Here is a 14,615-nt window from a genome sequence, read left to right as displayed (position 1 = left end):
TGCAGCTCTGCAATTTAAAAGCCTCCACCTGCCCCTGTCTCCTCCGTCCTCTACTACATTTTAAATTGCAGAGCTGCAGTGGGGTTTGATCCTGCACCCAGTGTGAGCCGGGACTGGTCCAGGCTGCCTGCCCACCCAGTTCCTACTACACTTTAAATGCATAGCCGCTGTAGGGTCTGCATTTAAAATTTAGTAGGTGCCAGAGGGGCCTGGCTCTGTCTCAGTTCACGCTGGTTCAGGACCAAACCCTGCTTCAGCTCTGCAACTTAAAACACAGTAGGAGCTGGAGCGTGGGGGACAGGTTGCCTGGCTCCTACTGCCTTTTAAATTGCAGAGCCACAGCAGGGTTTGGTCCCACACCCAGCACAAGCTGAGACCGAGCTAGGGTGCCTATTGACTAATCGAGTAGTCGATAGAATTTTTATCAACTGCTCGATTGGTTAAATACCCTCCTCTTAACATCCCTAGTTTTGTCTACGCTGCCAATTGAGTGACAAAACTTTTAGTGTTCACAGGTGCTTTAAAAAAAACCCAAATAACAAAAGTTTTGCTATGGCAAGTGCTAGTGTACATGGATGGCAGGTTTGCACAATTTTTGTTGGTGCCCAGAATAGGTCAAAGTCCCACTCTCTTACAACTGACTAACTCTGGGAGGGGGTTTGGGTGTGAGAGGAGTGCAGATACTGGAAAGGAGTTTTGGGGCTGGGTGCAAGCTCTGGGCTGGGCAAGGAGTTGGGATGCAGGGGGCCAGGCTCTGGGAGGGAGTTTAGCACCTCAGTATATTATATAAGATATGGTATGTCTATACTACCCTCCTAGTTCGAACTAGGAGGGTAATGTAGGCATACCGCACTTGCAAATGAAGCCCGGGATTTGAATTTCCCGGGCTTCATTTGCATAAGCGGGGAGCCGCCATTTTTAAAACACCGCTGGTTCGAACCCCGTGCAGCGCGGCTACACGGGGCACGAACTAGGTAGTTCGAACTAGGCTTCCTAGTTCGAACTACCGTTACTCCTCATTTCACGAGGAGTAACGGTAGTTCGAACTAGGAAACCTAGTTCGAACTACCTAGTTCGTGCCCCGTGTAGCCGCGCTGCACGGGGTTCGAACCAGCGGTGTTTTAAAAATGGCGGCTCCCCGCTTATGCAAATGAAGCCCGGGAAATTCAAATCCCGGGCTTCATTTGCAAGTGCGGTATGCCTACATTACCCTCCTAATTCGAATTAGGAGGGTAGTGTAGACATACCCATAGAGAGGAGATGCAGTGTCCAAGCATTGGCAGTCTAGGAATTGATACACTTGGCCTTTTAAGAACACAGCCCCATGATGACATGCAGCATCCTCTGAGAGGGGAAATAAGAAAGTCTCTCTGCACACACATCCCAGTCCCGATCTTTACAAACACAGTAGATGTTTCATCCCATCAGGGTACCTGTTATCCCCTCTTCACCGTCCTGTGTGGGGGTTTTACTCCTGCATGCAGTCTGGCACTTTTAGTGACACAACCTTGTTGAGATGGCTGTGTTAAAAGCTGTGTAGTACTGTAGACAAAGCCTTAAGCCTTGTTTACACTACCAAGTTTTGTCACAAAAAACCTGCCTTTTGGAATCAAAACAGAGGGAGTGTACACATTGCAATGTAGCTTTTGTTGGGGAAAATGCCCAGTTTTGGCAAGAAAAAATGTCCACCTCCGCAGAAGACACTTTTTCTTTTCCCCTTCCTTTATTGCTGTTTGTTTTGTTGCCAGAACTGTCTGCCAGGATTCCACAATGCATGCCCTAATAGTTCTGTTCAGTGTTTTGATCTTTGCTGCCCTGCAGACATGGTGTACTTATCCTAAACGGGAAGACACTGCCTTCCCAAACCTCCAGCCTGGCCTTGCCCACACTCCACCCCCAGAGCACCTACTGTAGGTATTCTGGGGGCGGAGTGTTGCTGCCCCGGTGTCCACCCTCCCCCTGCTCCACGGCCAGGTAGGATGGGGCCACACGCTGCCTGTCCACCCTGTGCTCTTGGGCATGCGCGCGCACCCACCCACCCTCCTCGTGATGATGGGGGCCAGGGAGGTGGCTTGGCTCCCATGGGGACAGGGCCTCAGCAGAAGGGGCGAAGTTGGGGTGGGGCTGGAGACTTGCCTCCCTCAGCCCTGCCTTCACCCACTGCCCATGCCTGCAGACATGCATTCCTCTCCTTTCAAAGCTCTGGGAAATATCTGACACCTGAGTGTGCTTTTTTGCTTGGGGAACATGCAAATTAAATCATTGGAATGCTTCTATTCTGCACTAGGAACATTGTGGCAGGCAGATGCCAGGATGAAGGTGAGGGAAAGACTGTTGTGCTGCTTTCACATTCCTCAGGTGGAGAGCTCACAGAGCTACTGGTGAAGCCACTCACTGAAGAGGCTGTGGGAGAACTTGGAGGGAATCCTAAGATGCTTTGTGCCCTGGACCTCCATGAGTCCATGACCAGTCCTACTCTCTGATTTATTTTGAGAGACCCCCTGAAACCAGCCTATGGCCACACAAGGAAGGGGCAAGCCCAGGCTGAGAACCACTGTATAAACCAAACAAGGTGGTGGTGGGAGGGGGGAAGACGGGGATAAAGACTTAGGAGAGATCTCGGTTCATTTCCCAGGTCACAAGCTTCGTCTATCATCTTGGGGGAGCCAATTAACCTTGCACCTGTAAACTGGGAGTAGCCCTCCCCCCCCCCCCCCAATCGCGTGAGGAGGCCAGGTCCGCTGCCAAGGGCCATTGGGCCAGGAGTGTGAGCAGCAGCTGTTGGGTGGCGGCTCTGGTACTGTTGCCGGGCTTGCACAGATGGATTTTGCAGGGAGTCAGTGGGGGACGGCAGCGCCCGCCCAGCCCCGGTGTTTGGCGGGAAATGCTGCCCAGGCCGACCCGGGAGCGTCCAGGTGTCGCTGCCGCCCGCCCCCTCTATGGCGGCGCAGTGTCCCAGGGACAAACCCCGCGGCCAGGCACAGCCCGGACGGGAGGGCGGCCCCGGGAGTCCGCAGCCGCAGCCTCTCCCCCAGCCTGGGCGTGAGCCGGGCCCGGGAGGAGGCGGGGGCAGCGGCGGGACCTGACCTGAGCTTTCCCAAACTTCCCCAAGTCCCGCAGCCGCCCGGCCGGGAGTCTCGGGGAGCAGCATGGCCCGGCTCCGCGACGCAGGCTGCTGCTGGGGGCTCGTCCTCCTGTGGGCGGCGGCGGCGGCCCGAGCAGGTGAGAGGGGCAGACGGACGGACAGAGCGCGGCCCCCTAACGACCGACAGACACCGCCGCTGCCCCGGGGGGGACTGACAGACTGAGCCTCTCGGGGAGGGACAGGCGTGCACAAGCCCTCGGGGGACGGACGGAGACCGGGGCCCCGACACTCTGCAGTCCCCGCTGCGTCGGGCGGGCGGGAAGCCCCTGGTGTGAGAGACAGAGCCCCTCAGGCTCCCCTGGCCCCCCTCAGAGCAGCGTGGCCTTGCCGGGTAAAGAGCTGATCTGTTCCCTGCACTGCTTGGCTGAGCTCGTCCCTCCGGGTCTCCCTGAAGAGTCACGTTGTATCAGAAAAGCAGCTAGGGAGATCCAGCGGCATTGCATATTTAGGTGCCCATATTGTCTGTGCATAGCTATCATACCCAGCGGAGGACAGTGGCCATAGGCAGGGAGTATTATAGTATATTATAACATCTGCTTGAGAGCGCCGTGTTAATCAGTAACGTTAAAAACAATGAGTGGTCCTATGACACTTTAGAAACTAACCGAAATATATATAGACTCATGAGCTTCTATGGGCAAAACCCACCTCCTTCTGATGAATTAGACTTCATCTGATGAAGTGGGTTTTGCACCTTTGTAATTGTAATGAATTTTCAAGTAGCTTCAACCCTTTCCTGCTGCTTGCAGAGTTACTGTTCTTAAACATATTCTTATTTTTGGATAACAGTTGTAATTAAGAATAAACCCTTTATAGTGGAAGCAAATGCAAATTCAGCGATTGAATTGTGCACCAGATCCATTCTCTAGTAAGCAGATAACTGTGACCCTGGCTGCCTACAAGGATCAGCTTTCAGAGGTTTGTCTGTTTCACCAAAAACAAAAAGGTCCAGTGACACCTTAAAGACTAACATTATTATTATGGCATAAGCTTTCCTGAATTGCAGCTCACTTCATCAGATGCATGAAATGAAACTGAATTGGCATAGAATCCTGGGTCTGGCCAGGATAAGAATGTTTGAGGCAGACTGCATACATTATAGAGGGATTTAAAACAAACTTCCCCTTGGCCAAGCCCTTCAGTTCTGGTAGGAACTAATGATAGTCAATTGGTAGACAAAAACAGATGCAGCATTATTTTGGAACCATCTCATTCCCTGCAGTAAGGAGTCCATTCAGATTTTGTGCCTGTGTGTGTAGCCATGTATTTAGTAAAATGAATAGGAGAAAAGAGAGACACACATTATTTTTAAAAAACACCAACAAATTATTTAGGTGCCCATATTTTTTTGTGTATAGCTTATCATATGCAGCAGGGGATATTGTTTGTAGGCAAGAAGTATGGATTTTTTTAAAATAAATTGGTTCACTATTCAATATATCTTGAAGTAATATGAAAACATTTCATTCCGCAATTGGGCTGCTGTTTATAGGAAGTATTCAATTGACTACTCTGTGTTTTAAATTAATTATTTAAATTTCTGATTAACTATGTCATCTAAATCACTTTTGTTCCCTTTTATAACCATTTTACAACCCTTTCTAACAACATTTTATACAAACAAAACATAACTGTTATACAGGACTGCAGAGAGCCATTTAAATTAAAGTGTGTGGGAGCTTCTTAGGCATTCCCCCATCCTCAAGAGCCTGACTCCCCTGGTCCAGGAACCCTTGTACCCATTTCTATCAAATTTGAGTGTGTGGATTTGAGGTCTGGTGCATGGAGTCGCAGTACCACTTAAATTTGTCCTTGCCAAAAAATTGGTCACACCACGGCTTGGGTACTTCCAGTTCCACAGCCTGTGCTTATATGTATGTTTGTGAAAATCACGTATGGACAATTTAAAATGCAATACATAATTCACATTGTGTTTGAATACTTCCCCCTTACATCTTCCCAACATTTGCACATATCAGGTAACTATCTTCAGATAATGGTAAGTATGGTGAGATGAAATATCTTGCTTTGACCTGATTGCTTGGGGAAAATAAACCTAAATTTGGGCTGATAGTTAAGTATTCCTACTGGAAAAAGGAAAACCCAAGTAGCATCGAGTCACATAAAACAGAAGGCATTGTCCTTAGACTTGTTTCTTACCTTGGAAAGGATTAGTTTTCTTCTCTAGTATATGTGCAATATAAAGAAATCTGTTTTTAAAAAAGTACCAGAGATTTAACTTTTGATATATTTTCAATCTTAAATGTACTTCCAAATGAGTGTAAACTTCCTATTTTTGAGGCGGGGGATAGTACAAGCAGTATCAAAATACAAGTTAAAAAAAAACTGGAAAAACACCATAAGTTCCTCCTGTGGTTGAACTGAAATATTAATCTTGACATCTAAATATTTTGCAATGTGTTTGGCTGAAAATGAAAGAAGTACAAATTGGTACAAGTTCTGCATTTGTGGGTACCAAGTACTGCAGAAATAATTTTCACAGAAATGGTAGTGATAGTGTTGTATAATTAATTATTTGTATTAGTCCATCTAATACTTCCCAGTCATATTAACTGTGTGTATTTTTTGTAATTTAAAATATGCTGTTTAGCATATTCAAACATTTGAAGAATACACCCAACACCTACTTACTACCCTAAGGACTAAGCCTGCTAACTTGGCCAAATAGTATTATCACTCCTTCAAAGTTGCATCTCCTACAGCAAGGGCCTTAAACTCAGTTTAATTTACCTTAAGGCCAGTGCCAGACCTCAAACCCTTCTAGCGAGCAAGCGGGCACCTTACTCTGGCAGGACTCTGGGAGATGTCTCGGTGCATTTCTCCGCATGACTCCCAGCCCCACCTGCCACCCCCAAAAGATGGTACTTAGTCCTGCTGTGAAGGCAAGGGACTGGACTGGACTTGATGACCTTTCAAGGGCCCTTCTAGTTCTAGGAAACAGGCATCTCCATTCATTAAGCTACATTAAGGATGTTAATTCCTGATATCTGGTTAATTGTGTAGTCTACACAATGAGTTGAGTCTACACAATGAGTTGAGAAGGGCTGCTCTTTAGAGTCACAGGGGGGTAGCTCCTGGTCCCGGCTCATGCCAGCTCCCGGAGCTACCCGCGGGTGTGGCTCTGCATTTTAAATGTAGTAAGAGCTGCCGGGCTCTTACTACATTAAAATGCAGACACACAGCATCCCGGAGCAACATGAGCTGGGACTCCTCGGTCCCAGCTTGTGCTGAATCCAGCAGCCTGTTTGTGGCAACCAGCCCTGTCCACCGTGAACAAGGGCTGCTCTGGCAGCAGCCCCTGTTTGTGACAGCAAGGCCTGGCCATGGACAGGGGCTGCTGCTTGAGCAGCTCCTGCGTGCAGCCAGCCAGGGCCACCATAAACAGGGGCTGTTTGGTGGCAACAGCTCCTGTCTGAGGGGGGGAGAGGGGGAGGGCAGCTCCCCTCTGGGACCCCTGTAGACAGGGGTTGCTTTGCAGCCACCTCCCCATCCCTCCTCCCTGCCTCTGATATAGGCAGCAGTGGGGGAGGGGCAGGCGGCACTGCGGAGATGGTGCCGGGGCAGAACTGGCTTTTTCTCATAGAGGCAGCAAGCAGGGGAGAGAGTAGTCGATACTCCACTCGACTATCCAATAAGCTTATGCTTATTGAGTAGTCAACTAGTCAACTCCTTGCTAACATCCCTAACCTTCATGCTGCTGCCCGCAAGTCCCTGTGGCCTGGGGGAGGTGTGTGCATAGGTGTAAGCTGTGAAACTAACAACTAGCTTTGTTAAAATGACTAGATATCAGTGATGCCAACTCTCCTGATTTGATTGCAAGCCTCCTGATCACTGTGGTTTTTTTTTTTTCTTTTCTGGAAAGCCCCAGCCATGTTGTTAGAATTAAGCCAGGTCCGGGAACTTTACTATCTGATACCTCCTGCACGGCTATCAACTGTGATCGCTCTGACTTAGTAGATTATACTTGTTTGCTGATACATTGCTGGTATTGGAAGAGAATCCCAGCTTTCTTTTTCTTTTTTTTCTTTTTAAAAGGAAGCCTTTAGGTCTCATGGTTCTAGAGAATAGCTAGAAAATATGCCCCAGGTTCATCCAGAGTCCTCAAACAACAGATGCCAAATAAAAAGATCCCCAAGTGTAATTTTTAATCTATGGTTTCTAGAAGCCATTTTCTTCTTTTCAGTGGAGGAGGGGGCTGATTAATGAGTTTTGAACTCTTAGGGTTGTCACTATAGTACATGCAAGATGATAGTATCACCTCCTGTGTCCAGGAGCCTAGACAAAGACCAGGATCATACAAAAGACATGAAACTGAGTCCTTACCCTGTAGGGATGTTAAAATGCTGATAATTGGGTAAATGTGTAACCACTGAAAATCTCAGAGGTTACATGTACCTGCAGCACAGTGTGGCAGCTGGCTCCTCTGGAGCTAGTGTGCACTGGAAGCCTGCTTTTAAGCTGGCACCTGGTGCATACCAGTTCTTGCCTGCTGGCCTGCTCTTAGGGAACCAGCTGCCATCCTGTGCTGCTGCCTCTGATAAAGAGGCAATGGGGCAGGGCAGCAGCCAGCTTGCCGGGAGACGGTGCACCCCATGAACCAGCTTTTAAGCCAGCTCTCAGTGCACGCCAGATCCCACCCACAGCCTCACTCCTGAGGAGCTGCCTTTGATACAGAACAAGAGTCAATAAACAGGCATACAAACCAGATTCTCTTGAAAACAGATAATGGAACAGGTCCATTATAGAGGTGTCCTAGTATCTCCATTACTACTCTGGGATTCCAGTTATAAGTCTGATTTCCCAAAACATATCCATTTTGAAAGTCACAACCCAGGAATGAGAAATTTCTCAAGACTGTTTTACGCTGTATATCTCCAACATGACTTGGCCTACATACTCCAAATGCTTTCACTTATTTTTGTTGGCCTTGCTGAAGAGTAGACTCTTTCATTGGTTTGGGTTGGGGTTTTTTTGGTTTTTTTTGCGAGATGGAGGAGAGAAAGAGTAAAGTGTTTGTATGATTGTGTCTACATGCTCTGTGTTTGGGTAGGTGGGACAGGTTAACTAGGGGCTTTTAAGAATAAGGATACAAAGAGGAGGAAGTGAAAAATTGGGAGGAGGGTCTGAGAGGACGGATTACTGGGAGTCAGAACCAGGTTTTACCTTTTTTTTTTTTTTTTTTTTTTTTAAGGCAAAACAGCAAACAGTTGGTTTAAGTAAGAGAACATCTTACAATGTTACTAAATTAATACTTCTGTGTGAGAACAATAATTAACTTCCCCAGTTGTCCTGCTTGCTTCCTATTTAGTCACTAAGTTAAGGTGGGAATAGAGCATTTGATGTCCTCTCAGACCCTCCTCCCAGTTTTCTACCCTTGTTTTCTCATCCTTCCTTACCCTTTACTCCCAAATGCTCAGTGTTGCAAACTAAGTTTGCAGAGATTATTTGTAACTCTTTTCAGCACTACCTGTTTACCAACCTTATGAAAACAACCTTTGTTTTCAGAGTCGTTCAGCCCTAGTGAGTCTCACATGATTTCAGTTCCTCCTAAACCTGGGTAGAGAGATATTGTGCATGAATAGATAACTAAAAAGTTTTAAGCTTTCTTTTTTGTAATATGTGTCCAAGTCTTTCATGTCTCAAAATAAGGATATTAAGAAGCGGGTAGTTAACTAATCGTGTAGCCAATACAATTTGTATCCACTATATGATTAGTTGATAAGGAGAGGTGCGAGCCGGAGCGAACCCTGCTGCAGCTCTGCATTTTAAATGTAGTAGGAGCTGGGTGCGCAGGCATTTAAACTGCAGAGCAGCAGCAGGGCTAGGTCCTAGTCTCAGTGTGAACTGGGTCTGAGCAGTCCTGGCTCATGCTGAGTCCCGGACTGCTGTGCCTCTGTCTCCCCTGTCCCCCTCCTCCCCGCACTGTAGAGATGGTGCTGGGGAGAATCGGCTTTTATGCCAGCTCCCCCCCAGCACCAGCTTCTGCTCCCTCTCCCACCTGATACAGAGGCAGCAAACGGGGGAGGGGAGAGAGTAGTTGAGTAGTGACTTGACTACCTGACTAGTCACTTACATCCCAAGTCCCAGTGCATCCATGCATTATCCTCTAACTCCATCCACAACAAGCAACACCTTTTAAAATAGTGATGGGAAACCTAAGGCCTGGGGCCTGATTTCAGCCCTTGGCTTGTCTGGATCCAGCCTCTGAGGATCAGGGTCTCCCTCAGCATTGGAGAACCTGCGTTGACATTCCAGCCTCCCCCCACCACCACACACACATCCAACACCCCACCACAAGGCTGGAGCATACAAAATTTAGCCTAAGCCACCTTAGGTTCTGGTGTGGTGCAAGGGGAAGTGGGGAGTATCTTTTTCCTTTCTTCTCAGCTGGAGGCCATGTCAGTGAGGGTTCGTTTTGGTGGTTATTCTTTAACATTGCAATGAATCACAAAATTAACCGTGATTGTGTTAATTGATTGACTGTCCTAATTATTTGTGATTATCAACATTGTATTTTTCACTGTAAATTGGCACATGAATTGTCATACTCATTGAAGGCAGACAGGAAGTTAAGTCAGAAGACAGTTCAGTAATCATTAAAATTTAAAAAAGCCTTATTTTTAAGATAACCTCATAATTTTGTAGGTTCTTTACTACTAATTTTTTTTTTAAATACTATGCAGGTATCTTGATGGGCTGTGAATGGAGACCTGATGTAACCAGGTCATTGAGGGATGAAGTATTAAGATTGGGATTTACAGAAGTTCTCAACACTGGTCTTTTGCCATTGATTTCCAGTTAGAGCAGTTGAATTGGTAGAATAAGTGAACAGGGACAGGTCTCCATAGAACAGCACCATGATGTGCTCTTGGCATGTTTTCCTGTATTCCGTTCAATTGAGTTTCTGTGTTGCCTTCACCTTCAGTCTTTGATCCAGCAAATTAGAATAATCCCGTCTATACTTGACTAATACATAGATTGCTGGGGTCACATATTCAAAAGGAAAGTGTCTGATTATCTAAGTGCTACATCCAACTTCCCACAAAAATTAGCTCTTTTAGCCTTGTGACTTGAAGAAACAGTAGTGAGAAACATCCATATATATCTGTGCAAAGCATGAGTGTACACGAGTTGAAAATTAGTCTAATTTACCTGCATTACTGTCTTAGTTGAATGTGATTTTCAAAATGCTATAGAAAATAAGCTTTGTGGGTTTTTTCTGTGATTATCTAGAAAAGCAAGATAAATCTAAATTTATAGGGAGCCACTGTCATAATAGCTTGGGTTTACCTGCTTTAATATGAGATGCTGAACGTCTATCAAGTAGTTCCTTCACTATTAGTTGCACAAGGGAACTGTTTTAAAATAACCATTGGCAATCTTTTTGAATCTTAGCTGGAAATCAAGACTGATGATGCTGATGACACTCTGTTTGTAAATTGAGTTCAGTATCTCTCTTTGTAGGATTTCTTCTGAGTCAGGTACGGAAGCATCTTTTCTTTATTTGAACTCAACTTCGGCTGATGCTATGCATTGAAAAGACCGTGGACATAGTTTCCTGCAAGTGATATAGCACATGGTCTCTAGCTTTTTACAGGGCTAGTGTTAACAGACTGAGCAGTTAATGTAGTATGTTTCTCTCTTGTCAAAGAAGAGTGCTTTGCTATAGTGTAAAGTTGGTTAACTTTAATTGAACGAGTTGTATGTGATGCTTTTGTTGTTGTTTTTTTAAATTCAGTAATTATTTTCACATGTGCCAGAATTTAAGTCCTGGAATCTGAGGATGTGCACAGGTCAAATCTGGACAGGAAGCATCTGTACCTGCTTCTCCACAGCTCTCGCCTACTAATTAGCTTAACTTAGATCTGTCTTTCCGGGGCCATCTCTAGGTCTGAGTAGGTAGCCTGTTTTTTTTTTTTTTTTTTTGGTCCCAACCAGCCTGTCCAGTTATCTGTTACTTAAGTCAGCAAATAGGCATCTGCTGAGAAGTGTTCCCTCTAAACTGCCTGGTAGCACAGCTTCACAGGTGATTAACCAGCCAGCCCCTCCCTCTCCCTCCCTCAGTCAGTTAGCTCTGTGCATGGAACCCTGAGCTCTTGAATGGGTGGGGCTGATTAATCACCAGTGAAGCTGTGCAGGAGGGAACACTATTGCTGATAATTATTCTAAATCATTAGATCTAGATTTGGTTGGCTGCATGAACTTCACTAGCAGTTGTCTGATCCATCTAGTTCTCAGCGACGGATAGGGTCTCTAAGTGTAGCAAGGTCCCCACACTTCTTGTCGTTGGTGAGATGTAGTATAATGTTTTAACTTTCTCCTCCTTGGTTTTTGTTTGCAGAAATCCGCTATGCAACTGTATATTGGATGAAAACTGAGAAAACTTTCCAGGTCAAAGACATATTGGACAGGAATGGCAATGCCTATGGCTTTTACAATGACACCGTACAATCAACAGGGTGGGGAATTCTGGAGATCAGAGCAGGATATGGGAGTCAGTCCATAGGCAATGAAGGCCTCATGTATGCAGCTGGCTTTTTGGAGGGTTATCTCACTGCTTCGTGAGTACCTATGTAATGGAATTTCAGTGCATGATATTGCCATCTATTTCTTCCAGTCTCTTTTCTCCCTGTCTGTTTTGACACCATATCTAAGTTTACTGTAAGTGTGATAGTTCAAGTATGTTACAATATTAATACTTACCTCCTTTCATCCAAATATTTCAAAATCTCTCAACAGCTTGGAGGGAGGGGCTTAATATTTATCTATTTTCTTAATGAGGAATTGAACCACAGAGATTAAGTAATTTGAATACAATTCAGCAATTGGAATGCAACCTAGGAATCCTGCCTCACATTTCCCCCAGCAAGATCACAGATGGATGAATTAGTCACTATTGAAAAATAGTTCTTATTCCTTTTCTTTCCCTGCTCAAATGCTGAAAGAAGCCTACCTGACATAAGGCAGTTGTTCTTCCTTAGGACCGGTGTGTAAATCTTCCATGCTGAAATCTGAAAACAAATAAAGACAAGTTGTACTTTGTTCCCCATCTAACTGTCTGCCAGCTGCCACATTTACCTGGTCTTTGGAAGGTCTGTTCTCCCAAAGCCAGCATTGCCTGAATTCTCTCCCACCAGAGATAAGTCTCTTTATGCCCTTGTTCTCTCCCTTTTTGCACGCAACTCTGACCACTTTTGATGCATGCAGCTTAACAACAGCTTTTAGGATTCTTCTCTTTTTTGATAACAGGAAGTGGAAAACATAATAATCTGTTCCAAGATGCTGAAGGCTTTGCTTGCCTCAAACACTACTCTGCTGTTAGGCATCAGGCTACAGCAAAACTATCTAAATAAACAGGCATACTCTATTTCAATAAGGAGCACCTAGGCCCTCCCTGGCTACGTCTAGACTGGCATGATTTTCCGGAAATGCTTTTAACGGAAAAGTTTTCCATTAAAAGCATTTTCTGAAAAGTATGTCTAGATTGGCACGGACGCTTTTCCGCAAAAGCACATTTTGCGGAAAAGCGTCCGTGGCCAATCTAGACGCGCTTTTGCGCAAAAAAGCCCCAATTGTCATTTTCGCGATCGGGGCTTTTTTGTGCAAAACAAATCTCAGCTGTCTACACTGGCCATTTTGCGCAATAGTTTTGTGCAAAAGGGACTTTTGCCTGAATGGAAGCAGCATAGTATTTCCACAAGAAGCACTGATTTCTTACAGTAGGAAGTCAGTGCTTTTGCGGAAATTCAAGCGGCCAGTGTTGACAGCTGGCAAGTTTTTCCGGTAAAGCGGCTGATTTTCCGGAAAAACTGGCCAGTCTAGACACAGCCCCTATGTTTCAGAAAACCAGTAAAGCATTTTATGGTGAAATAAACTCAGAGGTGCTGATGCTGTTTTATTATATCTTATCATTTACCATATAGATTAAGAAAGTATGTGTGCTACTGTACTTTTTTAAACTTCTTTAACTTCTTATAAACAAAATGACTTTCAAATAAAGAAGACTCACCACTTCATCCCCTCTCCCCCATGGCTGTTCCTATGTTCATGTTAGTACCCTGGACACTGATTAACATGAATGGACACCTTTTTTAGCATTGTGCCCAAAAACTGTGCATTGCCTGGTGAAATGTATGGGTAGGTAGGAACCGGGTAAGAAGTTTATTTTATAGTTGCTTTTATATTTTCAAAATTCACACAGTTCAAATTTGGTGGGCACTGCCTATTAAATTTTACTATTAACTAATTGTATTCAGACCAGGATGCAATCAGCCATTGCTTGGTCCAAAAATGACTCTGAGATCTTTAAAAAATCCTTTTAAAATAAATGGTCTTAGAATTATTGGCTCGTTTTTAAAAGCAGGTATCTGAAGTTAGGCACCTAAATTCATATGTGGACAGCTAAATAAATGTCCTGACTTTTGATCTGAGGAAGTGGGTCTGGCCCACGAAAGCTCATCACCTATTAAACCATCTTGTTAGTCTTTAAAGTGCTACACAGTCCTGTTTTTGTTTCAGCTGCACCAGACTAACATGGCTACATTTCTACCACTGACTTTCAGAGGCACTGACATAGTTACAGGGCTGGCTGCATCTCAGATCCCCTCTCTGAGTGTACCTCCACAGGCAATAATCCTCATTTCCTTACCTCTGCCGGGAGGGAATCCTGCAATGCTCAGTTTGACTGGGTCCTGAGTTACAGTACCAGTGGATTAGCTGAATTTAGCTCTGCAAACCCAACTGGTTTTGGGTCCTCTCATACTTTCTTCTAGTGACAGAGAAATAAAATTGAGATGCGTGTTAGTCCTCCCTTTGCACAGCCTATTACAGAGAAGCTCCAAATCCATCACACTGAGCTCTTATGTTTCTCATTTATTTCAATGGGATATGATTAGGGATGTTAAGGACTAGTTGATTTCACCCCCCGCTGCCTCTGTCTGATAGAGGCAGCGAAGGGGGCAGAAGAGGGGGTACTTTAAAGCGGCAGCGCCGCACAGCTGAGCCTGGGATCAGCTGTGTGGCAGTGTCCCTTTGAAATGCTGCCTTGGCGTTTGAAAGGGACAGTGCCACACAGCTGAGCCGCCGCGCGTGGAGCGCAGGGTCAGCTGGGGGCTCCCCAGCTGATCCCAGGCTCCAGCATGGCATTTCACATTGCTGGGGACTCTTCTACATTTCAAAGCTGGCATGCTGCATGGCTCTGGGCTGCACACAGAGTTCCGCATTCCTCCTTTGGGGCTCTTGTACATTTCAAAGGAGAAATGCGAAGTGCCTATCGACTAGTTGATGGAAATTCCATCGACTACTCAACTAGTAAATTAACTGCTACTTAACATTCTTAAACAATGATAGGCCCCAGAGAGCAACCTTTAAACCTGAAATATGATTGGTCAGATGTCAATCTGGTATGAGGTCATCCAGTCAGTGAAGCTCCTGTTGATTTTACAGAGGT

General features: G+C 45.5%; 1 protein-coding gene across 1 annotated transcript in view; it reads left to right on the top strand.

The window, feature by feature from the left end:
* The first annotated feature begins 2,885 nt into the window (after window positions 1–2,885).
* The window catches only part of PLBD1 (phospholipase B domain containing 1), a 42,889-nt gene continuing 31,159 nt past the window's right edge, over window positions 2,886–14,615 (top strand). The window contains exons 1-2 of the mRNA XM_075935232.2: window positions 2,886–3,222; window positions 11,508–11,727. Coding sequence (XP_075791347.2) covers window positions 3,150–3,222; window positions 11,508–11,727 — 293 coding nt within the window. The 5' untranslated portion in view covers window positions 2,886–3,149. The remainder of the gene's footprint in view (window positions 3,223–11,507; window positions 11,728–14,615) is intronic.

This window comes from Pelodiscus sinensis, chromosome 1, assembly GCF_052426305.1.
Source record: "Pelodiscus sinensis isolate ZL-2025 chromosome 1, ASM5242630v1, whole genome shotgun sequence".
Classification (NCBI taxonomy): domain Eukaryota; kingdom Metazoa; phylum Chordata; order Testudines; family Trionychidae; genus Pelodiscus; species Pelodiscus sinensis.
The sequence above is the reverse complement of the archived record's forward strand: the minus strand, read 5'-3'. Positions and strand labels throughout refer to the sequence as shown.